The sequence below is a fragment of the Agelaius phoeniceus genome, chromosome 17 (assembly GCF_051311805.1).
Source record: "Agelaius phoeniceus isolate bAgePho1 chromosome 17, bAgePho1.hap1, whole genome shotgun sequence".
NCBI classification, from domain to species: domain Eukaryota; kingdom Metazoa; phylum Chordata; class Aves; order Passeriformes; family Icteridae; genus Agelaius; species Agelaius phoeniceus.
Genome location: NC_135281.1, coordinates 5,452,865 through 5,478,634, shown reverse-complemented (window position 1 = coordinate 5,478,634; position 25,770 = coordinate 5,452,865). Strand labels below are relative to the sequence as shown.

General features: G+C 51.4%; 1 protein-coding gene and 2 long non-coding RNA genes across 3 annotated transcripts; 2 read left to right on the top strand and 1 right to left on the bottom strand.

The window, feature by feature from the left end:
• Positions 1 to 15,400: 15,400 nt before the first annotated feature.
• LOC143695394 (uncharacterized) lies at positions 15,401 to 17,152 on the bottom strand. Its single transcript, XR_013184533.1, has 2 exons — positions 17,033 to 17,152; positions 15,401 to 16,261 (listed from the first exon to the last, which is right to left on the bottom strand). It is a non-coding gene; the product is annotated as an uncharacterized LOC143695394 (long non-coding RNA).
• Positions 17,054 to 19,305, top strand: LOC143695393 (uncharacterized). Its single transcript, XR_013184532.1, has 2 exons — positions 17,054 to 17,195; positions 18,128 to 19,305. It is a non-coding gene; the product is annotated as an uncharacterized LOC143695393 (long non-coding RNA).
• Positions 19,306 to 20,161: 856 nt separating this feature from the next.
• Positions 20,162 to 23,945, top strand: SLC32A1 (solute carrier family 32 member 1). Its single transcript, XM_054644438.2, has 2 exons — positions 20,162 to 20,977; positions 21,779 to 23,945. Exons 1-2 carry the CDS (start codon positions 20,606 to 20,608, stop codon positions 22,964 to 22,966), a joined length of 1,560 nt encoding a protein of 519 aa, XP_054500413.1. The 5' UTR covers positions 20,162 to 20,605; the 3' UTR covers positions 22,967 to 23,945.
• Positions 23,946 to 25,770: the final 1,825 nt, after the last annotated feature.

The following is a 25,770-nucleotide window of genomic DNA, read 5'->3' as shown; positions in this document are numbered from 1 at the left end:
AGAGGCCCCAGTGCTGCAGAGTCTGCTCAGTCTGGGGTGAATCTGGCACTGTCCCCCAGTTTTTCCCATGGGACAGGACAGGGATGTAACACTTGGTGTTTGTGCTCACTTATCCACATTGCTGAACCACTGTGTGCCTTCCTCCCCCTCCCTGGACCAACGCCTCCCTGCCCCTCTCCTGGCAGTGCTTGTAACTCATTGAAGAAATTATATGGAGACACTGGATTAAGCTGTAAATCAACAGTAAGGCAACATATTTCACCAGGATGGGGCTGGGAGGGAAAACAGCCATGGGTGCTATGATCCTCACAGGGCTTCCTGCAGGGAAAAGCATTCCCTGTGGCACTATTGTGGCATTATGATGACCTTCCTCATGTGGAATCATCCTCTGGGGATCTGCAAACCCCAGCACTCTCTGCTCAGAGTTGATAAAGGCCTTTCCCTGCCTGTACATCCTTGCTCAGAGGGGCACAGAAAGCCTCGAGGCTGGAGCAGCAGAGCTGCTGCAGCCCTGCAGCCAGGATGGGGCACCCCAGGAGCTGGATCAGCCCCACAGCTCCTCACTGTGCTGGCTGCTGGGACCCTCAGAGGGAATCCCACGGTTATCCAGCCTCCCTGGCTGCTCCTCTGCCAGGTACATGCTGGCAAAATCCCAAGGGTGCAGCTCAGCACAAGCAGCAGCTCTGCAGGGGACAGCAATCACATCACCCTGCTGGGATTCCCCTCTTTCCTCAATAAAAAACCCATCATCACAATCACTTTTTCCTCCTGTGTTTGCTCAGTCAGAAAACATAAAGGCACTCGTTATTTTTATGTGCTCTGTGACTTTATAGATGAATGTGACATTTCTGACTGCCATAGTTTGACGAGGAAAACGAGGTATTGGCAGCTAAAAATTAGTGATGGGTGCTTTACAAATGTCTGGATACCCAAAAATAGCTGCAGAAAACAGTGCTGCTTGTACATTTTAAGCACAAGAACAAGCAATGAAAGCATTCCCAGAACTGCCTGAGGAAATGGCAGACTTTTCATTTAAGGCTGTATTATTTAATTGGATAATCTGATTAAATATATAGGTTATGTGAGGACCTGATGCTATCCCCTTTAGGAACTGCTGCATATAGACAGAAATAAAATAACAACCAATTGCATGGGAGGGAGAGCTACAATAAATGCTATTTTTGATGCAATTGCTCTGGAGAAACTGGTGACAGATGCATTACACTGCTATTTGGTTAAAAGGGCTGTTTTCTCCCAGAGGAATCAGTTTATGAACTGTAGTGAATTGGCCTTTGCCAAAATAATTGATTAAGTCAGAGCCATTGATAGGGGGTATTTTGTTGGAATTTCCATGTTTCATTTATCCTGTGCTCGATTTCTATATGTATGTATAAAAATGCCAAATGGCTGTGCCTTGCCATGGCTGTGCTGCATGAATAGGTGTCAGTGGGAGGTGCTGGAGCTGCCCTTGGATCCCTGAGGTTTTGGGTTTGGTAGCTGTCACACAGGTCCTGGCAGTTGAGTAAGCTGAATATATTTAACTCAGCTTTTCCTGTGTCTGAGCAGGGGATTTGCCATAGCCTGTGGCTGGCTGTTTATTAGCATAACTTAATGGCTGGCTATAAATAGAAGTGAAGGGAGGTGCAGACACAGACTTGCTTTACTAACCTGTCTCTTGGGCCCTTGTCTGTGATCTTCCCTTTTTCTAGATTTTTCCCCCCCTTTTCCACGGTGATAAATAGTTAAAACGCAATTACAATGTTAATTTGTTGTGTTAATGTGCTACAGCAGGAAGCCAAAGGGAGCTGCTCTGGCAAACTGGAGAGCAGCTCCCATTAACCACCCAGGCTGCTGGGGGACTCCTGTGCCCCTGAAAACCGGGAAACACAATCAGCATCTTATCGAGGCTGACACCAAAGTGATGCAATCAGCCTCGAGTGTCCCACAAGGACCGCGGCTCTGAATAAAGATAAAGCCACTCAGCCTTTTCCTGCTTCACTGGGGTCATTGAGAAGGGAAGGATGCCATTAACCAAGCCATAAATCTCATTCCTGAGGCTTCCAGGTTTGGTTTTCTCCCCTGCAGCCTCTCCATGATGCAAGGCAGGGGATGGCACCCAGGGCCCCTTTGTCCCTGCATGGTGGGCTCTGCCCAGGCACCTCTGCTTGTCCAGTGCTGGAACCCAACAAATTCCTCTGGCTGCCCTGGAGGACTCAAGACCCTGCCCAGGGGCTCAGAGGCCTTGGCACAGAGCCCAAGACCCCTGTGCCTTTGATTGAGCCCTTGGAAAAAACAATTACCAACCTTTATATGAAGAATTACAAGTCAAGAAAGTTTAAGTAGAATAATAGTTTGTCACAGGGTGAAAAATAGATTTTTGAGGTTTTTAGAATGGGGGCTCAGGGTCCCAAGATGGAGGAATTTGGGCATACCTTGTCCTTTTTCCTTCTTCTTCCTGGCCTCCATCTTCTCTGTGATGTTGGCACTTTTGGATTGGTTTAGAGTAGAAGCTCACTGTCTAACATAGGTGATAGGTATTGGGAAGTTATGGTAAATAATGTACACATGGTTTTTAGTATAAAAAGATAACACCAGAGTGCCTCTGTCTGACCTGCTGAACGGACCTCAGCAGGCCAGAGAAAAAATTTTATAGCTAAGAAACAATAAACAACCTTGAGAACGAGAACTGAAGAGCTCTGACTCCTTCTTTGACTGCTGGGCTGGGAAAAGAAACTTTGTGACACATCTTGGGGTCACTGTGAGCAGCAGAAGCCCCGAGAGTCCAAGGGAATCCTGCTGGGGGCAGTTCAGGGTTCCATGGGCTCCAGCACAGGCTTTGTCCTTCCTTCAATCCATCCCTTTCTTCTGCTTCTGCTGCTGTGTTATCAAGGGCTTCAGTGCCCCAGTGCTTTTCATGGCTCTCTTCTGGCCCACAGCAGCTGGAAGCTGTCCAGACCTCCAAACTGTGATCCAGCACCTCCCTGCCCCTCTCCTGACAGTGCTTGTAACCTATTGAAGAAATTAGATGGAGACTTTGGATTAACCTGTAAATCAATAGTAAGGCAACATATTTTACCAGGATGGGGCTGGGAGGGAAAACAGTCACAGGTGCTGTGATCCTCACAGGGTTTCCTGCAGTGAAGTTCTTTAACACCTTGTTCTTTAAGGGACAGCAGGTTTTTCATCTCCTCCCCATTTATCTGACACTCCAGTTCTCTCCCAGTGAAGATGGCAAGAGGCAGAAGTGTTTTCTGTTCTTGAAACTGGAAGGATTTTTCCTGCCATGGGCAGACAACCCTCAGGTGAAGAGCCCAAATTGTGAATTAAGATCTGCAATATCATTCTTGTCTTGAGTGTGATCTGGCTGCTGCTGCCCTTGTGGGGCCTAAACCACTCTGTGGGTGTTTCAGTGCTCTCAGCAAATGGAAATTATCTATATACCAGGTAGGAATGCTCAGATTTTTCCCTAATATGTCTATTCCATTGCACCTCTCCTTCCTTATGAATGCTTACAACCTGCTTCAGCAGCACCACTTAGAATTTATTGGAAGACCAAACACAGCCTTAATCAAATACATTTTTGGTCAGGTCTTACATAAATAAGTAAACCAGTCTCCAAAGCAGATGATTTGCTGGTAATAGAAAAATATCTTTTTATTGCAGTAGCTGACTTTTCAAGGAATTAAAACTCATTAGACTCTACCATTTAGAGGAAAAATAAAAGGCTTTTAAACATCAATTCAGAATCCATTTACAGGCTCTCTCAAGGCCCTGTGTTACCACGTGGATCCAGGGTTATGTCTCGCTAATAAAATACTGGGAAGTGTAGAAAAGCAGTTGGGGAACTGGAATTTCTGAAAGATCTCCTTTTTTTTAAAATGAAAATATGTGTTCAGATGCTAAATTACCATTAAAAACAAAACAAAACCAAAACGAAACACAAAACAAAACGCCAAAAAACCCACAAAACCCCCCAATAACCTAAACAAAAAATCCCCAAACCAAACACAAAACCACCCCCATGAACTGTTGTAAACAGGAGAGAGTTAAAAACTCACTGCCAAAATATGCAAATGATGTAAAGTTCAAGCAGGCCAAATGCCATACTCTTGTTTATCATAGACCTGGCCTGGCACAGTGCTCAGTGCTTGCAGAGAGGGTTAATGAAAGATATTGGCATTACAATTAATGTTATCAAGCTGAAAAATATTTGTTTTTTTGAAACTGCTCACTAAATGGTAAAGAGCTACATTAGCATTTCACAGCCTGATACTCTGAGACCTGATTTTTGAATAGTCCACCTAACTCCTCCAGTCTGCTATTAAAGCCAAGTGGTTTGGATTTTGAAGAGGGTGGGAGAACATGAAAGTCCTTTGGAAAGCCAGGAGATGCTGTGTGTTGCTGTGTGTTTTGAGCTGACTACACAGGCAAGCACTCTGCTGCCAAGGTGGGGTGGGTCTGATGCTGCTGTGTCCTACTGAATCATGGGCAGATGCATTTATCAGTGCTTGAAAAGTCTGGTTGCTCTATTGGCCATGAAAAACAGCCTGTGGGGAAGCACAAACTCATCACTGAGAGCAGAGTCTGCCTCTGTGCAATGAGTGGAGCTGGTGGCCACAGAGTGCACAGCAGGAATGGGAATGGATGCTGCTGCTCTGTGCTCCCTCCTGGGCAGTGTCCTTCCCATGTGTGATGTGAACTTGCTGGGAGTTCCCCAAGTTCCCTACAGGGCAGGGGGAAACTTTCCAGGGTAGACATGAAATAAGGTTAAAACTTAGATTGGATATTTAAATGTGGAGGAAGTGTTTAAAAAACATTAGTGAAGACCATCTGCCAAAGGAGAGTTTGCTCCTCCTAAAGCAGCCTGGAGGGAAGGGCACTGTAAATAAGTCAATATTTTGCTGATTTACAGAGATCATGCCTTGAGATGGCTCCATGTGCCTGTACTTTCCCCTTGTCACACCTCATTGTGAAGCCTTGGGTGCTGTTCCCTCTATTATCATCACATTGATGAGCTCATGCTGCTCCTGTAGGTTCTTTTACAGGTCCAAAGGCACCTCACACACCAGAGCTACAGACCAGGAGCTTACAGCAACCCATCCCCTTGGTGATTTCATGAAATCAGAGATTGCTGACACAGTGTTGGTGTTTTCCTCCAAACTAAGGGGTTCACAGCCTGAGCCATTCCAGTGCTCTCCTCCCCCTCAGTATAAAGTTCTCCTCATGTTGAGGTGAAGTTTCTTGTATTTTGTATAAAGTTCTCCTCACGTTGAGGTGAAATTTCTTGTATTTTGTATAAAGTATAAAGTTCTCCTCATGTTGAGGTGAAATTTCTTGCATTTTGGCCGTTGCTCCTCATCCTGTCACTGGGCACCATTAAAAATCTGGCACCATTCTCTGACATCCCTTGGAGATGTTTATATGGATTGATGAGATCTCCTCTCAGTCTTCTCCAGACTAAACAGCCCCAGTTTATTTCCCCTCATAAGGGAGATGCTCCAGACCCCAAATTAACTTTGTGACTTCCATTGCACCTCTCTAGTATCTCTTCTATGTTCTGAGGAGCCCAGAACTGGACACAGCACTCCAGATGTATCTTTTCATTTGTCTCTTTGCTGTAAAATCCTGTTTAAGGGTAGTATATCAGCACTGACAACTATTTTTAAAGGGTATTTCTCATTTTATATAGATTTAAATACTTTGCCATATTTGCCAAGGGAGACAGATTGTCAAAGGCCAGAAAAAACCCTTTCCTTCTCTTGGCACTCCACAGGGCTACACAGCTGGAGTGAATTTGAATATTATTGTCTCCAATTAAAAAAAAAAAATTAAACCAATTTTAGGAAAAAAATTAAGGATCAGGATTTTCCAGTAAGCCTAACTCATGCCTGCCCTTTAAAATGTTATAAATAGAAAAACATCATCAACAAACTCCTTCACTGTGCAAGAGCCTAATTTCTTCCTCTCCACTGGGATCTGGTGTGTTTTTCAGTCTGTCATTAATTGTGCTGTATTGTGAGCATTTTCTGCTTCACTAGTTAGTCAGATAGGCAGCAAATGGAGTCAGCTCTAGGTCAGAGAACACAAAAAGCCAACTCCTGCTGCCTCCCAATCAGGTAGGGATATTGAATTGGCCTCCACATAATTGAAAACATTAGCAGGCTGGACAATGAGCCAATTCTTAAACACACGAGCATGAAACACAACAAAGAGGCAAGGTCTGAAATTCCCAATGATCCTGATCCATCTGCCCATGAAAGCAATAGAATTTCCTCCACCTCTGGCAATGGGATCAGAGTAGGGAAAGAAACACCAAGGGCCCAGTGATCTAAAGGGAGAGATCAAAATATTTAAGTTCCCCAAAGCTGTGAACAAAAGTAGGCTTAGCACTGCCAGTTTTTGAACAGGCATGCTGAGACATAGAAAAAGATATGGGGTATTTTGCCATGTTTATAAAAGTGGATGAATAAAACCTTTTTCTATCTGTGAATAAATAGGCACATCTTACTTGCCCAGAGCATCTCCTTCCTTGATTTCTTGTCTACAAGTTGCCTTTTGCCTCTTTTTAACAAAGAGGGGAGTTCTGAAAGGCAGAAAATCCCCCTTTGTTCCATGGTGTGCATTTCCCCAGACATCAGCTCTTGTTTAAATGGGAACTGCCCTGGACCTCCAGCTTTCCTGAATATTGTAGTGTTTTCACCTTGGCTAAAAGCACAAAAGCTGAGGGATCTCACCTGGTGCTGCAGACATGATACACACAATATTTGCTGGACGGGGCTTCATCCTAAAAAGAGCCACACTAGAAAATCAGACACTGGGCCCTGAATGAGTGATGGACACTTCCCAGCCAGCCTCCCTCTTTTCCAGCTGAGGGGACAGCACAGGCTGACCCTCTTCCCCTGGACAGCCTAAATGTTAACCCAGGCTCTGCAACAGGGGACTGCAGAACCCAGCCCATGTCCCTGCTGGGCACAGGCACAATTTGCAGTAGCTGAGTGTGTCCCTTCACAGGGCACAGTAGTCCCTTGTACCAGGGATTGTTTGGATGGCTTCAGGCAAGAAATATCCCTGGGTAAGCACACAAATATTCCGTGCAGGATGTGTAGAGGATAAACTTCCCACATGGCCATAGCTATGACCTCTCTTTTCTTAGCTTCCTTTTTTTGGTATATCATCTGAGTCAGTGGCAATGGAGATCACTTGGCCACAGGAATGTGCAGGAAGAGAGGTGACAGTGCCTTAAAATGCTCTGCTGTTTAATTACAACATAATGCAACCAGAGGAGAAAGCAGAGGCTCCAGCTCACCTGGGATGTGCAGGAAAATGGTGCCCTTGGGGATGGGCTGCTCTCTATGGAGTATTTCAAACTCCCACTGAGGCTCATTGCTGCTGCTAAATGTGGGGAAGGGAGAGGCAGAGAGGTGAGTGTTCACCACATTGTCTTATGCAGACAATTTTTTTTTTCTGAGGCAATTATCATATTTCTTCCCATCAAACATCAATTTGCATGTTAGCTGTAATATCAGGCCTGCAGGCCTGGTCCCCACTGTGGATGCTGTGACAGCAGCAGCCTGCACATGCATTGTAATCAGAGTTCATTGCATGTGCTGCCTTCCATGCCTTCTTGTATAAGAAATGCAGAATAGCAGTTGTGGCTATGCAGAATATATAAGGAAAGGGGGGCAAGCACATGTGACAGAGCTTCCCTTATCCAGTGAGCAGCACTGGCAGCCACATCCTCTGGGACCTGTGAGATCAGGGATGGTGACGTGCACTGAGCAGAGGAGATAAGGCAAGGAATGATTCCCTGCTGCCTCACACTGTTTCACTGTCTCCTATCTACACAATCACAGCCCCTCATTCTGTGTCAGCCAAGCGTTTGGCACCTGGTCCAACAATACCCAGCCAGATTATCAGCAGCACAACAAAATGTTCCAAATGCAGAGCTCCCAATCGGCCCCACTCGACCCTGCTGGGAGCTGAGAGCCAGGGCTGGCTCTGTGACTCTGTGACTGAACCACAAAGGGACCTCCTGAGCAAAGGGGAAACTGGAACTGGGATGGATGGATGGATGGATGGATGGATGGATGGATGGATGGATGGATGGATGGATGGATGATGGATGGATGGATGATGGATGGATGATGGATGGATGGATGGATGGATGGATGGTGGATGGATGGGGGATGGATGAATGGGTGATGGATGGATGGATGGATGGATGGATGGATGATGGATGCATGGATGGATGATGGATGGATGGATGGATGGATGGATGGATGGATGGATGATGGATGGATGGATGGAGGGATGGATGGATGATGGATGGATGGATGGATGGATGGATGGATGGATGGATGGATGGAGGATGGATGAATGGGTGATGGATGGATGGATGGATGGATGGATGGATGGATGGATGGATGGATGATGGATGGATGGATGGATGATGGATGGATGGGTGATGGATGGATGATGGATGGATGGATGATGGATGGATGGATGGATGGATGGATGGATGGATGGATGGATGGGTGATGGATGGATGATGGATGGATGGATGGATGGAGGATGGATGAATGGGTGATGGATGGATGGATGGATGGATGATGGATGGATGGGTGATGGATGGATGATGGATGGATGGATGGAGGATGGATGAATGGGTGATGGGTGAATGGATGGATGGATGGATGGATGGATGGATGAGGGATGGATGCATGGATGCATGGATGGATCCATGGATGGATCCATGGGTATTGGTGAGTGTCTTTATCTCCAGAATCTGCCCAGGAACCTACAGAAACTGCCTTAGAGAGAATCTGAGGACACAAAACTTGAACCAAACCACACTGTGCTGTACCTCCATGGGGGAAAAAAAAATATCTCCTGTAGCCACTGTATTCTGTATATAACAGATGAATCTGTGTCAGGACCCAGGCTGCCAGGGCTCAGGGAGTGCTTGGACACTGCTCTCAGGCACAGGGTGGGGGTGCCCTGTGCAGGGACAGCACTTGGACTCAATCCCTGTGGGCCCTTCCAGATCAGGAGATTCTTGATTCTCTGTACAGGGCATATGCATGTATGGAGAATGCATATGTACATTTCTCCACCTCCACGTTTGAGGACAATTCATTTTATTACGTCTCAGGAAATAAACTTGCTTCTTTCATAAGGCAGTACTCTGCTGAGGGGGGTGTTCCCATTCAGAAATTCTTCTTTACAACCTCAGGCATTGTTTTTTTTGCTGATGCAAATCCCACGTCAGAGGCATGGTGCAGCAGCTCTGCAGCCTCACCGTGGGTGCAGGGACGTGCTCCAGCTGTACAAAGCACAGCTCAGGGCATGCCTCATCAGGCACAGGAGAAGCACAGTGGGTTGTAAACGCCAAGCTGATGAAAACTGAGCGAGGTGTTAAATGTTCAAGCAGCAAAACACATTTTAGCTCTTGATTTTCTTCAGATTCACTCTGGGAAGCACGTCAGAGGCGTGTCCCAGTTCCTGGGAGCAGACGGCGGAGGGGGAAGAGGGGGAAGCACGGCTCTTATGCAGGTGAGGGCTTGGATGCCATCGGTGACGGCAGCAGAAATCCCTGGGATGCAGCGGTGGGAAAGGGGGATGGGAACTGCTGGAATCAGCTCCTTGGGATGCTGCTGCTGCTGCTGTACAGCCACAGGGGTTGTGAGGATCACAGAGCAGCAGCTGTGTGCAAGCAGCACAGGAACACGGCTCACCTTCGCCGAGCTTCCGAGCAAACAGCCCGCAGGGATGAAGGAGGCAGTTCACAACGCTCAAAGAATCGTGAAAGAAAATGACTTCCAGGCTTTGCAACAGTTTCAGAAAGGTGAAAATGAATCTGTGCCTCACCCCAGCCCTGTGCTATAAACTGACACCTTTAACAATGTGCTTTTACTCCTGGTGCTGTCACAGCTGAGGCCCCTCCGCCTCTCCCCGGTGTGATGGCTGTGCTCCGGTCCATGTGGGAGAGCATTGGCCACCTCAGCAAATGGGGCAGCTCTGCTGGGCTTGCTGGCAGGGGAGGGAGCCTTGTGCTTTTACAGGTGCTGTGAATTTGATGATGGCCCTGGCCAGGATGAGAAGGGGATCCCTGCCTTGTTTCCAGTGACAGGTTTCACTCCGTGGGCAGTGACCCTCAGCACATCCCCCTGTGTGCTCCTCATGCAGTGCTTGGGGTCTGACTAAAACCAGCCCTCAGCCCCAGGGTGAGTCTGTCCTGGGACACGAGTGAGAGGAAAAGGCTGAACGTCCATTGATGAGTGGAGGACAAGGCACACCAGCAGAAAAATCCCTTCTGTTGTTACAGGTGTGTTTATTCTGGCCCCCCATTAGGGCATTCCTGCAGAGCCCCCATCCCTGGAACTGTCCAAGGCCAGGTTGGACAGGGCCTGGAGCAAACTGGAACAGTGGAAGGTGTCCCAACACTGAGATGGTTCTCAGGTTCCTTCACACCCAAACCATTCTGTGATTCTATGATACAATATTTTCTGTACTATCATTAAGACTTACATCCTGACAAGGTTCTGTGTGTGTCTGCTGGCAAAATGGCATTGGTACTACCTGAAAATCAAAGGAAACAATCCCAGGGTGACAAGAAACCTGGGAAAAAAATAGAGAGAGAGATACAGAGTTTGATCATAAAATAAAACTTTAATTCTTATAAAGCCCTAAATGAGACACAGGAAGGGCAAATATTTGTTCTGCTGCTGACCTTCTCAGGCAAATAGCACACCAGGCCCTGTGAGGCTGCAGGCATCGTGCTGCTGGGGAAGTGAGAAATCACCAAAAGCCAGAGTGGGCTGTAGAGAACCAGCTGATTACTCAGGGGAGTCGAATTCCAGAGCAGTGAGAAGCCCTTACCTGGATGAATGTGTCCAAATAACAGATATATATTTTTGCCATTATTTTTTGCTGTTGAAGAGAGAGGAATTAATTTCCAGTGTATGTCTGGAGTTGGAATTCAAACATATTTTCAGCATATGTATAATTTTCTGCTTGTAATTGGTCCTGCTGTCTCAGCTAGAGAATAGTTTTTAGTATTTTGAACCGAAAAATGATCTTCTTCACATTTTTGGTAGAGTTTTCCATTCCATCCCACTAAGAAGCTGATTTTGGTGATCCCTGTGCCTTCAAGGGCACAGCACTGCTGTCACAACAAGGAAAGGTGCTCAGCTGAGCTGGGCACATGGCACAGTCACAGAACCACGGAGTGGTTTGGGTTGGGATGGACTTTGGGGACCATCTCATTCCACCCCCTGCCATGGGCAGGGACACTTTCCACCATACCAGGTTGCTCCAAGGCCAGCCCAGCCTGGCCTTGGACACTGCCAGGAGCAGGAGATCCAACCATGCACTTGTTTTCAGCTCCAAAAAGTGATTTTTCTGCTCCTACCTGGAGTGTGTGCCTGGGGGGCTGACACCAGCCAGCAAAGCAGGGCTGGCTCTGCTCTCTGCCCAGCCTGGAGGTTAGGGCAGGTTTAAGATATAAAGGAAAAGACTACCCAGGAGATGAGTTACAAAATTAACCCCTGGCTGGTGGGTTAACAGGGAGTGGGCTGAGTGTGCTGCTCCTGCCTCCAGGTCCCTTCCTCACAGCCCTCCTCCTCCTCCTCCTCCTCCCGAGGAGGAGAACAGCCCTTCCCCGAGCTGTGTCTCTATTGGGGCAGCTGATCACCTCGGTAATGATGCCGTTTGTGGCTAATCTGCCCGGATTAAAAATGAACTGTAGCTGCTGCAGCTCCCACCTTTGCCGCATAGCAACGAGAGCAGAAAGTCAATTAATTACCTTCTCGCTGGAATCCAGGGGCCCTTTCGTCCTCGGCTCAGCCGAGTGTGTAATGGAAAAGAGATGGAAGCAGGCTGCAGCTGGCCAGCTGGGAATTGCATGACAAAGTGAAAGATGAGCTCTGGCAAAAAGAGGAGAGGAAGGGTGCTGGGGGAAACCCTCATCCCATAGGTTCATTAAAAAAAAGTAAGATGCTACTGATTACACAATTATTGACTTATTTCCCTGCTTTCAGCCCTGATGATGGTTCTGCAGACACTCTGTGTTGTTGCAGGGCACCACCTGAGCTCCTGGAGACACGGGATTATCGGCTCTGACCCCATCCCTGCTTCAGAACTGGGCTTTCAAGAAGTTTATTTGGGTAATAGTCCATTTTTGGCTGCTGTTTCTTTGGGGAATGGTCCCTTTAGGGCTGCTGTAGCCTCTCACATTGCCCCAGAGAGTTTCCAGCCAGCAGCTGTTTAGAGCTGGTTTTGAATGTGGCTGTTTCACTGCTCTTCCTGGTGGCTTTCTGTGGTGAAGGTGAATGGGAAAATCATTCTAAAGATTGAATTTCCTTGGAAAGATTGGACTGATGGACACAAACAAACTGAGAAGCCACGGGTGGGGATCTGAACAGACACTGGCTTTGACCCAGCAGGAGGACATGCTGCTTTTAGCAGCTTTTCTGGAGACAGGGGCTTGTAAGGTCACCCTCAGTCCTCCCAGACAGGGCTCTGTGACCACTGCTCCGTTCTGAGGGAAACTGGAAAAGTGAAGAAAGATAAGGACTATTTTAATGTCCCTTTATCAGATCTGACAGCTTCAGAGCCGTCGGTAATTGTCTGTTAATGAGAGCCAATAATTATTACCTCTGGCCCCTCTGGTTCAGCTGTGTCACCCCGGTCACCTGCAGGGGCTGGCAGAGGGGACATCGGGATTGAGACCTCCTGGGGAAGGAAAGAAGGGACAGGGGGAGGGAAGAGCATGAACTGGGCTGTGCAGGAGGCTCCAGCACGGCTGGTGGCTGAGCCATGGGGTGAGGAGGGGTCTCTGTGCAGGGCTCTGCTGCAGTGACAGAGGGAATGGCAGGGAGAAATTGGACATCAGGTGCCAGGAAGGAATCCTGGTGTGTGGAAAGGATCCAACCTAGAGAAACCAAGGAATGTGAGACCCTCTAGTTTAACTTTCCCTCTGGGCACTTCTGTCCCATTGTCAGCTGGGATGTGAGCTGAGCCAGGCTCCGGTGATTTATCTGCAGTGACAGAGCTACAGCGACTGAACTGGGACAAGGAAGTTTAATCTCTGCCTTCCTGCACAAGTCAGAAATTTGGAATCCCAGGCTGCCCTTTCCCCACCAGGGGTTTGTGCTGTGTATAGAAGTTTTTTGGCAAAACCAAGTGTCCAGCTTGAGCAGCCAAAGACCTTTGATGTGGCAGGAAGGATGGCAGCTCCTCCTGGGCAAACTGGGAGGCTGCTGTGCCCAGCCTGGTGAGCTCAATGACATTTGCAAGCTCAGGAAACAAATCTTGAGGACCTTCTACCTGATTATATTGGTGGCACTGCCCTCTCCTTTCCCAGCCTTGCAGTCTCCTCTCACTCAACTTTCTGACGTGGAGAAGAAGTAACTTTAAGTCTCATTATTAATCTACCTCATCTGCAGTTTACATGTGTGCAGGGGGAGGTAATCACAGAGCTGCCTTCCCTGCTGTTCTCTTCCTGAGGTTTTACACTCTCCAAATGTCTTTTTGTCATAAATCAAATTAACTAAATTGCTTAAGAAGTACTGTTCTATTAAAAGCAAATAGTGTTGTGATGCCAAAAGTTTATTATGGGAATGATGGTTTTAATAGTAATATTTTGGGATTACAGGCTGCTAAGTTCACAGTTTCAAAGTTTAAAGACTGCTTAACACTCCCCTGTGAAATAAATATTCTGGTAAGCATTTACAGAGGCCTACAACATGGCACACATGGATGAAAAGCTATAAATGTGATTAAAATATTGGTTATTTTACTTGCTGAAGATCCTTGGATCCCCACACAAAGCTGTAGAGCCTTGGTGGTCCTGAGTGGGTTTGGGAAGCTCCTGGGCCACAAAGAGCCCGTGAATGCACCCAGCTGGTGCCTTATGGACTCTCATGGGATGCAGTGATGCACTTCATCAACAGCCTGTCCCCTTTCTTAGGAGCTGTCCCAGGAGGGAAGTGGTGTGGGGGAGCTGCAAACCAGCACAGCAAGGCTCCCCAGAGCTTCCTTCCTGCTGGAAAAGCAGCAGCAGGGGAGGGCAAAGCCCCTCCATCACCTGCAGGGTGTCCCAGAGGGATGCACCACACTGGGCTGGGCTCCTGGAGTGCTCAGTGCAGGGTGGTGCTGGCACCACGAGCATCTCTGAGCCCCAGGCAAGCACCCTGAGCTGCTGCCCTCAGCCCCCTGCAAGGATGGAGGCAGAGGGCAGGAATGCTGCTCTAGTGCCCAGAAAGAACTTATTTGCAAATATTTTTTTTAATCTCATTTTCCTTCCTCTCTTAATTCAAAGGTTTAAGCTAAATTCATGGAAAGGCACAGAATCTGTCCCTGTAATACCCATGGAGCAGAGACCCTCTGGCAGAGCAGAGCCTGGGTGAAAAGGAATATCTCAAAGCAGGATTTGGGATTTCCCAAATTGCTCCTCTTGTTTTTCGGATAGAGCTGGAAGATATTTGCAGGAGGACTGTGTGTTGCTGACCTGCTTTTATGAGAAATGGCCACAAAAAGGAGAAGGCACATGGACAGATGGGGGATGGAGCAGGCTGAGACTGAGCCCTCCTGACAAGAAACACCCCAAGGCAAGCTGGCTGCTGGCAGGGGCTCTGCATGAGAGGCCCTGCCCACAGCACACACAGATTAAACACAATTAAGAAAAAACAGCATTAAAAGAATAAGAAAAAATATAGATTATATAAAAAGTCTACAGTACTGGGGCATCATCTGATCACAGGGAGAACTTCCCTGTACAGAGCAGTCGCTGTTACAGCCTCTACAACTGCAGCAGAAGAGATTTTTATTTGAAAGTTGATATTAAAAAGCTTGGCATCTATGAAGTGTGCACTTTCCTTTCCTAGTCCATTGTCATTTCCTGTGAAATACAAGAGTGTGTACAGATATGAATATTTAATTTGACAGTGATGAAGCTTTATATATTAAGTCAATGAAAATTCTGTTAGGCTCATGGGAACAATACTACAGAGTAGTGAGTTGGTAATTTGGTACCCAGTGGCTACCACTTAATTTTGATGTAAAGTATAAAGACAAACAATGGGTTAAATTTAATTCCAACCTATGGGAAAGTGTTTTTGGGAACATGTTGTGCTCAAATTGCAAATTAATGTTTAGTTTATAGGTGATGAGGGTTTATCAAGGTTCTTCCTTCTGGGAAATGGAAATCACAGCAATTCATGTAGAAATTTTATCCCAAAATACAGATCAGAAGTTATTTATTTTGGAAATAGTGAGGTTAAAGCAAGAAACCTTTTTATTTTTTTTTTACATACAGTAAAATTTTCTTATTGTAATACACCTTGATCTATAATTATTATATTCCAAATCCTTAATATGTGTGGTCTTTTTTTTTTTCATGAGTCTGTAATTTAGGCAGCCATTTTGTGTGTTCAGTAAAAAAAATGAAATAAAGAGGGGACATCCACTGCGGGCTTTCTCCTGGAGGCTCTGCCTTTGGATTTCACTCTGTTGTGGTTATTTCACTGCAGTGTATCTGCCAGCGTGGCTGCTGCTGGCTTTGTCTTGAACACCAGGATGTGGATCAGAGCACAAACCCAGCAGCAGCTTGTGTGATTCTACACCCAGAGTTTTCACTTCGTGCTTTTCGCTGCTGCCGAGCTCTGAACACACTCGAGAGGGAGAACCCAAGGCTTGGGGCATTCAGGGCTTGTGACATTCAAGGCTTGGGACATTCCAGCAGCCCAGAGCGTCCCCTCTGCCCTGCCCTCCCCTCCAAAGCCCTCTCACCGTGCTCCACGTCCGGACACCGCCGCCTTTTCCTTCCCCAGCCGAAATTCCCAGAGCTATTAAGTGGGTCACGGGAGCTGGTCCCAATCCAGCAGTTTATCTAATTGCCTTTTTATAGAATATCGTGCAGCTCTTCATTATCCTGTCAGAGCTGCCCGGCGCGGTGGCGGCGGGGGGATGAGGAGGCAGGGCTGGGATGAAGGGCGCTGCTGTGCATTGCTGCGGCTGCAGGGCTGCCCTCGGCCCGGCCACAACCACAGGAGCTGATTTTGGAACGACTTCCATGTCCTGGGATCACCTCCCCAGGTGCTGATGTACCTGTGCAGAGGGGGGGCTGCTCCAGGAATGCCTGGGCTGACCTGTGAGGGTTCTGTTCTTCGGGCAGATGCGACCATGGAATTTTCTTGTCTGTTTGGGCAGAAGGTGCCCCTCAGCCTTTCTGTCTGCAGCTGGCAGCGGTGCTGGAGGTGCCCTGCAGCAGGTTAGAGGGGTGTGGGGAAAGATCTTGGCACAGGCCAGGAGTCTGAGCAGGAATCAGGGGCTTACACACCTGCAATTGGGCACCCACTCTTTTCCTGAGTGTTACAGGGGAGGATGAAGGTGAACATTCAAGATTTGCACTCCCCCTTTTTTCATATGATCACAATTTGCAGTCTAGCGTGTTTGTAGCAGCTCACAGCCCCCCAAAGCCCATGAAAAATCAAATCCTTTGCAGTTGGGAGCCTGACTGAGCAGCGAACTCGGAGTGATGGCCATCCTGCTCCCAAATATCTGCACCTTCGTGCAGCTGGCACCGCTCTGTGCTGCCCAGCAGCCCGGAGAGGGGCCGGTGGTGAGGGATTTAGAAAGACAACACACCCAGGACTGGCCTTCCTGACTTGCTTTAAATGATTTTTGAGCACAAATTGCTCTTTTCCCTCAGTGCAATAATCAGAAGACCCAGGCACAAGGCTCACAAGCCTGGTCCGCAGAGATAAGGCAGAGTTGCTTGGATGTGCCTGGGGAGGATGGAGGGCTCTGGAGGAGCTGCTCCCCGCAGGAGCAGCCCCGCACACCCCTGGGGCTGCTCGGGGGGGCACAGGAGACCCTCAGCCGGCCCCGGGGAGCAGCTCAGAGAAGGCAGAGAGTGCCAGAGCCCCCGGCTCCAGCGCTGGCTGCGGCTCGTTCGCGGGCGCGCTCTCGCCTTTCAGCTTCTTCGGCTGGAACGATTTGCAGCTCAAACGCCCCCCTGAGAGCCGCTAACCTTTGGATAAGGTTTGGCACCATTATCCTGCTTGGGTTAATTGGGAGTTAGGGAGAGCCCCGGAGTGACGCGGCTGCCTCCATCCGTCCGTCCGTCCGTCCGTCCGTCCGTCCCTCCAACCTTCCCCGGCGCGCTGCGGGCAGCGATGGGGAGAGAAGCAGAGGTAAATGCCCCGACCCTCCTCTCCATCTCTCCGGGTTTTCCTCTCTTCCTCTCCTTCTTTTCGTGTCCTGTAACCCTTCCTCGCCCCCTCTCGCCCCCGCTCCTATTTTTGTGCTTTCTACCCCATTTCAGCTGCCGGTAGTAGTCCGGGGGGGAGAGGGGAGAAAATCTTTTTATTTTTCCAGCTGCTGCTACAGAAAATCTTCTCCTGGAAAGGAGCAGGAGCGAGCCGGCATCCCGGAGGCAGAGGGACCCCGGGTGGGTGTTCCCAGCCGGGCAGGGGGTGCGGGGGCGTTCCGAGGTGCACAGGGGCGGAGGGTGCGGGCTCAGCTCCCGGCAGTAACACCGGGATAAGGGGGAACAGCGGCACCCCCGGTCCTGTGCCCCCCGGAGCCCCCTGAGCTCCTCAGCATCCTCAGCATCACCTCAGTTCCTCACTGACCCCGGCGTCCGGCGAGGCTCAGCAGCCCCCGGCGCTGTCCGGGCTCTCAGCCTGAGGGTGCCCCGGGCAAGGAGGGGGCGCAGCAGTGGGAAAAGGGACCCCCGAGCCCAGGGCATCCCCGGCCGGAGGAACGGCCCGAGCAGGACCCGAGCAGGGTCCCACGGCAGCCCTGCCCGGGCCGTTCTCTCCGCACCGACCCCGAGACCCTCAACTTATTTTCAAAGCTCCCTGTGGATTTTCTTTATTTATTTTCTTCCTTTCCTTGGTTGGAGTGTTTGTTTTATTGGTTGTTTTGGAGGGATTTTACTAGGTTTTGGTTTTTTGGTTTTGTGTTGGGGTTTTATTTTGTTTTTTTTTTTCTTCTTTTTTTTTGCTTGTTTAGTTGATTTTATATCAGTTTGGTTTTTTTCTTCCCTTTTTGTTTGTCGTTCATGGTTTTTAAAATATTATTATTTAATTTGGTTAGGTTTTTTTTTTTTTTTTTTCTCTAGGAGATGTCTCCCGAGCCCGGCACATCCTTGACATTCTGAATGCTCAACGAAGAGCCAAAAGCCCATTGGTGTGATCATAGAAAGGCTTGGGTTGGAAGGGACCTTAAAGGTCAGCTGGGTGCCTCCCAGAGGATCCCCCTCCACTCCCTGGCATCGAGGGCTGCCGGCCGGGGATGCCCGGTGGGACCATTTTGGGTCTCCCAGCCGAAGTTCGGGGATGCGGGGGCACGGATGCGCCAGGGCTATTTGAGGAGATAATCACGCACCAGACAGAGGTTTGGACACATTTTCGTTCCTCCTTCCCTGATGCCCCCTGCAGCCTCCAAAAACAGAGCTCCTTCACTTCGTCTTTCATAACGAACTCGTCTTAGGATGAATAAAAAAAAATTAACGTTAATAAAAAAGAAAAATAAATCGTTGGATTAATCCCTCAGGGTGTGCGTCGTAGCACTGGTTTATCCGAGCTGTGAAGAGGCGAAACGGCGGCCGAGGGCAGCGGTGACGGCCCGAGCTTTTCAATCTCGCTCGTTAAATCCCAGCCCGTCAAGACGCTGCTAAACCCGGGGCGAAGCCGTGCCCCGCTCGGCTTTTGCGACCTATCTGTGCACTCACATGTAATAATTCCCACGCAAAGCCAAGGATGCGCCACGCTCAGTCTCCCTCCTCCTCCGCTGCCATCAAATAAACCCCGTTTTTGGGGGGCCGGCTGTAGAAACAGCTCGTTCATCCCCGCGCCGGGAGCAGCGGCCGAGAGACCCCTTAGGGGTACAGCCCTCACCGGGGATATTTTAGTTTTTATTCTGGTTTTTTGCGCCCTTTAGCCTCTTTGCACCTAATTTGCTTTTGAATTGTGGCTAGGGAAAAAAATAAAAAGGTATTTAAGGAGGTGATTGAAGGGTTTTTTTCCTAGGAATTGGGGTTTTTTCTTCCCCCCATCTCTGCTCAGTACCGCATCCCACCTGCAACCGCAGCCTGGGCGCTCCCTCCCTGCTCCCTCCACAACGATACTAGGAAATAATTTAGTGGTGGCTTTTCCTCCCATCTGTGGTAAAAAAATGGTCTTTTTTTGCCTTCCAAAACAGCAAAGGAAACAGAAATTCTTCCCTTCCCCCATCTTTCACAGAACATACATGAATGTACATATACATATATATAAATATAATTTTTTTAAACAACGATTCAAAGGCTCTCCCGCCGCAGAGGGGACGTGCTTTCCCACACACCGCCCCCGAATGCCATCGCTCCCCCTGCCACTCTCCACTTGTCTGTGCCACAGCACAGGACCGGGATTTCCCGTTGCCGTTGTCGGCTGCGTTAGCCGCTCACCTCGGAAAAATTTAAAATAAATTAAAAATCGTAAGACTTTTGACTTACAAACGAACATAAGCGCTTGGAAGCAAACCGAAAATATCGATATTTTGTTTAAAGAAAGGAGAAGCTCAGTAGCGGCTGGTGAGGACCGGGAGCTCTGCACGGAGCATCCCCCGGTGCCGGTGCCCCCCGCGCCGGGCGGTGCCGCTGCGGTGCCCATGCGGTGCCACCCGGCTGCGGGCCCCAAACGAGATCTGCGCCCCTCGTCCCGCCGGTTTTGGAGCTCACTGATCCCAGGAATCGTTAGGGAGAGCTGAGCCCTCGCTCCCTGTGCGCGGGTGGCCGCGCACCGCTGTGTCCCCCGGGCAGGGGCCGCTGCCCAGACCGCCCCCCGCCTCCGAAGGGGCCGCGCGTTTTGGGGGACAGAGAAAAGAAAAACAAGGGGGTGCGAGGAGGAAAATCCCGTTAAGAACCTGTCGAAAGCCGCCCGTCCGCCTCTTCAGCGGAGCTCTTTTGTTTCTCAGTGGGGAAGGGGCTGGCGGCCGGGGGCCTGCGGGCGGCTGCGGGGCAGGTGCGGGGCAGGGCGGGCAGCGCCAGGGATGCGGAGCCGGGCTGGGGTGCGGGGGGGGGGGGGTCCCGGGCTGCGGCGCTGCTGGCGGGGCCCGGCGGGCGTGGGTGGGGCGGGGGGGAGTGCGGGGGGCTGGGCTTGGCCGGGGAGGCTGGTACCTCCCCCAGAAATGCAGCAATTCTCTCCCCTCTCCTCTTCTCTTCGCGAGGTGGGCGCACTGCGATGGAGACGCGGCGCGCTCTGCCAGGGGCTTGCTCTGCCCGTCTGGTGACATCGGCCGGCTGCTGACAGCCCCCATCCCGCCCGAGTCGCCCCCCGATCCCGCCGCGGGGCTCGGCGGAGCGGCGCGGAGCAGCGCGGAGCGGGCGGGGGGCGTGCGGGCCCGCTCCCCCCGCAGCGGTGTCATGCCCCTGGGCACCCCGGCCGGGAGCCGCCCGCACTGCGCCGGGACACGGAGGTAGCGGCTCGGAGCAGCTCCCCGCAGCCGCCCCTCGCCAAGGGGCGACCGAGCCCCGTCCACAGCCCCGCCGCCCGCCCACCCCGTCGGGTCTCCGCATCCCCGAGGGTCCGCGAGCAGCGGAGTCACCAGAGCCGCCGCCATGGCCACCCTCCTCCGCAGCAAGCTCTCCAACGTGGCCACCTCGGTGTCGCACAAATCCCAGGCGAAGATGAGCGGCATGTTCGCCAGGATGGGCTTCCAGGCGGCCACCGACGAGGAGGCGGTGGGCTTCGCCCACTGCGACGACCTGGACATGGAGCATCGGCAAGGGCTGCAGATGGACATCCTCAAGTCCGAGGGCAGCGAGGAGGGCGGGGAGCCGCCCCTGGAGGGGGACATCCACTACCAGCGGGATGGCACAGGGCCCCTGCCGCCCTCCGCCTCCAAGGAGGCCTGCTCCGAGCTCTCCGGGCAGGGCAAGCCCAAGATCACGGCATGGGAGGCGGGATGGAACGTCACCAACGCCATCCAGGTACGGCCGCCGCCACCGCCGCGGGGCACCGGGCAGCGCTCCCTGATCCCGGTCCCGTTCCGTGCTCTGTGTCTCGGCCAGAAGCCATGGGCTGATTGCAAACTGGCTTCGAGGAAAAGGGGGAATAGGGAAAAAAAGGGGGAAAACCCAGAAATAAAAATAAGTGAAAGATAGAGGTGAATAATAGAGCGGGAGGAGGGAATTAAAAGGAAAAACAGATTTTAAAAAAAAGAAAACTGAAACGCCCTAGCCCAGCTTTCTGCTTTGCTTTGCTCCCTCTCCCCCCCCGAACCGGGCACAGCGCCAGGGAGGGGCCCAGGCCCCAGCCCTGTCACGCTGCAGATTCTGACCCCATCAGGCTGCCCCAGCGGGGGTCACGGGCAAGGAGGGACAGGGGGACACGGGGGTGACTGGGCTGGTGGTGGGGCTGCACTGGAGTGGGCCCAGCCTGGCCCCTCGGGATGTCCCCAGCTAGAGAGCTCTTGGTGCACTGAGAGGGGCTGGGGATAGCCAGGGTAGAGACCGGAGCAAAGCCCGGGCACCTGAACCTCGCTCTCCCGTTGTGGGTGCTCGGGGGTGCGATGACGCGGGCGTGACTGTGGGGGTGGCACGTCACAGGGACAGGGGTGCGTCACCGCGTGGCAGTGGCTGCATGGCGTGACTGTGCGACCGCCTGCGTGGGTGCCACGGCGCGTGGGCAGGCGGAGAGCACGCACGTGACTGCCCTGGTGCGGCTGCGTGCGCTCAGCCACAGGCCCCTCAGAGATCCGGCAACGCGGTTTCCATTTTGTCTCTTTCTAGGGGATGTTTGTTCTGGGCCTGCCCTATGCCATCCTTCACGGTGGATACCTAGGACTCTTTTTAATAATTTTCGCTGCAGTGGTTTGCTGCTACACTGGGAAAATCCTTATTGCCTGTCTTTACGAAGAGAATGAGGATGGGGAGATAGTCAGGGTGAGAGACTCCTACGTGGACATCGCGAACGCGTGCTGCGCGCCCCGCTTCCCCACGCTCGGGGGCAGAATTGTGAACGTGGCTCAGATCATTGAACTGGTCATGACCTGCATCCTCTATGTGGTGGTCAGTGGGAACCTGATGTACAACAGCTTCCCCAACCTGCCCGTCTCCCAGAAGTCGTGGTCCATCATTGCCACGGCAGTGCTCCTGCCTTGCGCGTTCTTGAAGAACCTCAAGGCGGTCTCCAAGTTCAGCTTGCTCTGCACGTTAGCCCACTTCGTCATCAACATCCTGGTGATCGCCTACTGCCTCTCCAGGGCGCGTGACTGGGCCTGGGACAAAGTCAAGTTTTACATTGATGTCAAGAAGTTTCCCATCTCCATTGGCATCATTGTCTTCAGCTACACCTCCCAGATCTTTCTGCCTTCCTTGGAGGGGAACATGCAGAACCCCAAGGAGTTCCATTGCATGATGAACTGGACTCACATCGCAGCTTGCATCCTTAAGGGACTCTTTGCCTTGGTCGCCTACCTGACCTGGGCTGATGAGACCAAGGAGGTCATTACAGACAACTTGCCATCCACCATTAGAGCAGTAGTCAACATTTTCTTGGTGGCCAAAGCCTTGCTCTCATACCCCTTGCCATTCTTTGCAGCTGTAGAAGTCCTGGAGCGGTCCCTTTTCCAAGATGGAAACAGGGCTTTCTTCCCCAACTGCTATGGGGGTGACGGGCGGCTCAAATCCTGGGGACTCACCCTCAGATGTGCCCTGGTAGTTTTCACCCTGCTCATGGCTATTTATGTCCCCCATTTCGCCCTCTTGATGGGTCTTACTGGGAGCCTCACAGGCGCAGGGCTCTGTTTCCTGCTCCCCAGTCTCTTCCACCTCAAACTCTTGTGGAGGAAGCTCTTGTGGCATCATGTCTTCTTCGATGTTGCCATTTTCGTTATAGGCGGTATCTGCAGCATCTCTGGGTTCATCCACTCTTTAGAAGGCCTCATAGAGGCTTTCAGAACCAATGCTGAAGACTAAGGAGGGGCCAGAGTCAGGTGCAGGAAGAGAATCGCATCAAACATCCGCATAGCCAAATAATTCTGCATCCCTTTAATGGAAAGAGTCATTATTTTCGTTACGTGCATCCAAGAAATTCTATGTCATAGAATCTGCAAACTAAGGAAAATAAGAAGAGATGAAAGTGCTCGCCCTGATGTCTTTTTAAATAAGCTCAGATTTAAATCTATTTTTTTTAATTTAGATTTTTTGGAAGGATATTATCTGGTGCCCCACCCCTATCTCCTCACTCGTTGCCTGAAGCTTGGCCCCTCACAAACGGCCTGTTGGGAAACAGTCGCAGTTTTCAACACTCCTCACAGATATGCAAATCAGTGTTTCAGGAGCTGAAACACAGGTGCCGATCCCATGGGACTGGGAAGCAAACCCGCCAATGGGGCGGGAGCAAGGACCTTTGTTTTAACACTTTGAGAGATGGATGTAGACGAGACCCAGATTGTACGACCAGCCCAACAAGCCCAAGCAGCGTCTGACGACCGGTGATGCCGCTTACCTGCAATGTTTACACCGTAGTCACAATAGATGTCAGGACTGCTCGATTCTTGCATCCCAATCCACACCGAGGAACGGCGCTTCCCATCAAACACAAATGTGTTGCCTCTGGTTGAAATCGCAGCCCTGGAGTCCACTTCTCGGTGACTTATGTTTCGTTTCGTTTTAACAACTGTTATTTCTAAATTATGAAAAGCTAAAAAATAATAATAATATAATAATAATAATAATATATGGTTGGATTTGATGTCGTTCGGGATTACAGGAACAAAACTATGACACAATTCATTCTGTGCAATCTACCAGATCCGTGGAGCTGTTTCCAATGTACGTGTGGTGTCATTGTGGTAAATAAGATGAAAAATGTATATCAGAAAAAAAAAAATCTATCTTTAACATATAATGTGGTACATAAATATATGGAACAATAAAGAGAAAACATAGATGATGAGGCTGGCCTGGTTCGTGGGGGGCTTGGAGGAGCAGGGCAGGGGCAGAGGGAGGTTCATCCTCCCCGTGTCAGGGCTACCACACATCCTCGGGCTAAGGGGAGGCAGCGCCGGGTTTCCAGAGAAGGTGAATTCAGCTGCTTGCAAGAGCTAGGAGACACTTTTGAGGAAGAGGTCGTCTTACACTGGGGTGGCGGGGCTGCTTTCACCCCCTCCTCACAGTTTTGCTTTCCCCCCCGTAGTGCTCAGACTACCGGGACGGGAGTTTGCAGATGCACCCCGGGGTTTTTGTTCTTGTGAAAGAGGGAGGAAAAAATCCCCTCACAAACAAAGGAGGAGAAATAAACGAAATAAAAGGCTGGGTGTACCCCTGGCTTGATCCAAACCCACCAAACCCTGCCCACGGGTGTGAAGCGTCGGGCTGATCCCCGCTGTGGGCAAAGCCGCCACCGCGGGGGAGCTCAGCCCCACACTCCAATCCCGTGACCGAAAACACCTCGATTTACACCATTTTAAAAGCCACGACAACTAATTGTCCATCCGCTGCCGCTACACAGCGAGGATGAGGATGGGGGGACCCACCGGCAGCGCTCCTGCAGCACAGGCACAGCCGAGGTCCCCGTGGGGCTCCTGTTATTGCCCCCAAAACACGTGGAGCCCCGGTAGGGCTGGGATGTCCCCCCCATCTCCCCCGCCCGGTCCGGCCGGGGTTAGCGGGCAGCTCCGCAATGCGGTACCGGGAGGGGGGTGTTGGCACAAGCCGGGAAAGGGGCTGCGGGCGGGAGAGAGGGATGGCCCTGCCCGGGGAAAAACGCGTTTCGGGCGATTTTCTGGGCAGCCTCCGAAAGGAAAGAACAGGGCAAGCTGTGGGATCTGTGCCGTGTGGGGACAGGGTGGTGTGGCGCCGGGGGTGGGTGAGAGTTGGGGGCATCGTGGTGAGGCGCCTGCCCTGGATCAGCCACATTTCCCTCCGTGCCGGCGCCCTTGCCTGGGGATACCCAGCAGCGTCCTACCCCATTCTCAAGCTCATGCCCATCATCTTCATGCTCACCCCTACCTCCATCCTCACCACTTTCAGCCTCATCATCCCCGCTCCCACCCCGGTGCAGGTGACCCGTGATTGCCGCCCTGCCGCAGGCACCGACAGCCCGATCCGCCCCCCTTCCCGTGCGCTCCCCGGCCCGGAGCCGCCACGGCGGAGCAGCGCCCTCGCCCGACGGCGCTCCCGGCCCGGAGCCACCGCATCCATCCCCGGCCGGGAGATGGGATGGGCCCGGCCCGGAGCCACCGCATCCATCCCCGGCCGGGAGATGGGATGGAACCGGCCCGGAGCCACCGCATCCATCCCCGGCTGCGAGACGGGATGGAACCGGCCCGGAGCCACCGCATCCATCCCCGGCTGCGAGATGGGATGGAACCGGCCCGGAGCCACCGCATCCATCCACAGCCAGAGACGGGATGGAACCGACCCGGAGCCACCGCATCCATCCCCGGCCGGGAGATGGGATGGAACCGGCCCGGAGCCACCGCATCCATCCCCGGCTGCGAGACGGGATGGGCTCGGCCCGGAGCCACCGCATCCATCCCCGGCTGCGAGACGGGATGGGCCCGGCCCGGAGCCACCGCATCCACCCGCTCGCGATGAGGGGAGCCAGGGGGCTTCTTGTCAGGGGTGCTCGCTGCTCTTCCTTCTGCCCTGAACTCTCTGTTCCAGGTCTGCTTTCTCCCCAGGGCAGTGATAAAGGGCCAGTGTGGGAGGAGATCCAGCCCGTCTGCCTGCCCTGAGATAACCCCTTGGATCCTGGAATAAGTGAAGAGCTGAGG

Coding starts and splice junctions, on each gene's coding strand:
- SLC32A1 (XM_054644438.2), top strand. CDS start 20,606: ATGGCCACCCTCCTCCGCAGCAAGCTCTCCAACGTGGCCACCTCGGTG. Junction 20,978..21,778: donor ACGTCACCAACGCCATCCAG/GTACGGCCGCCG, acceptor GTCTCTTTCTAG/GGGATGTTTGTTCTGGGCCT.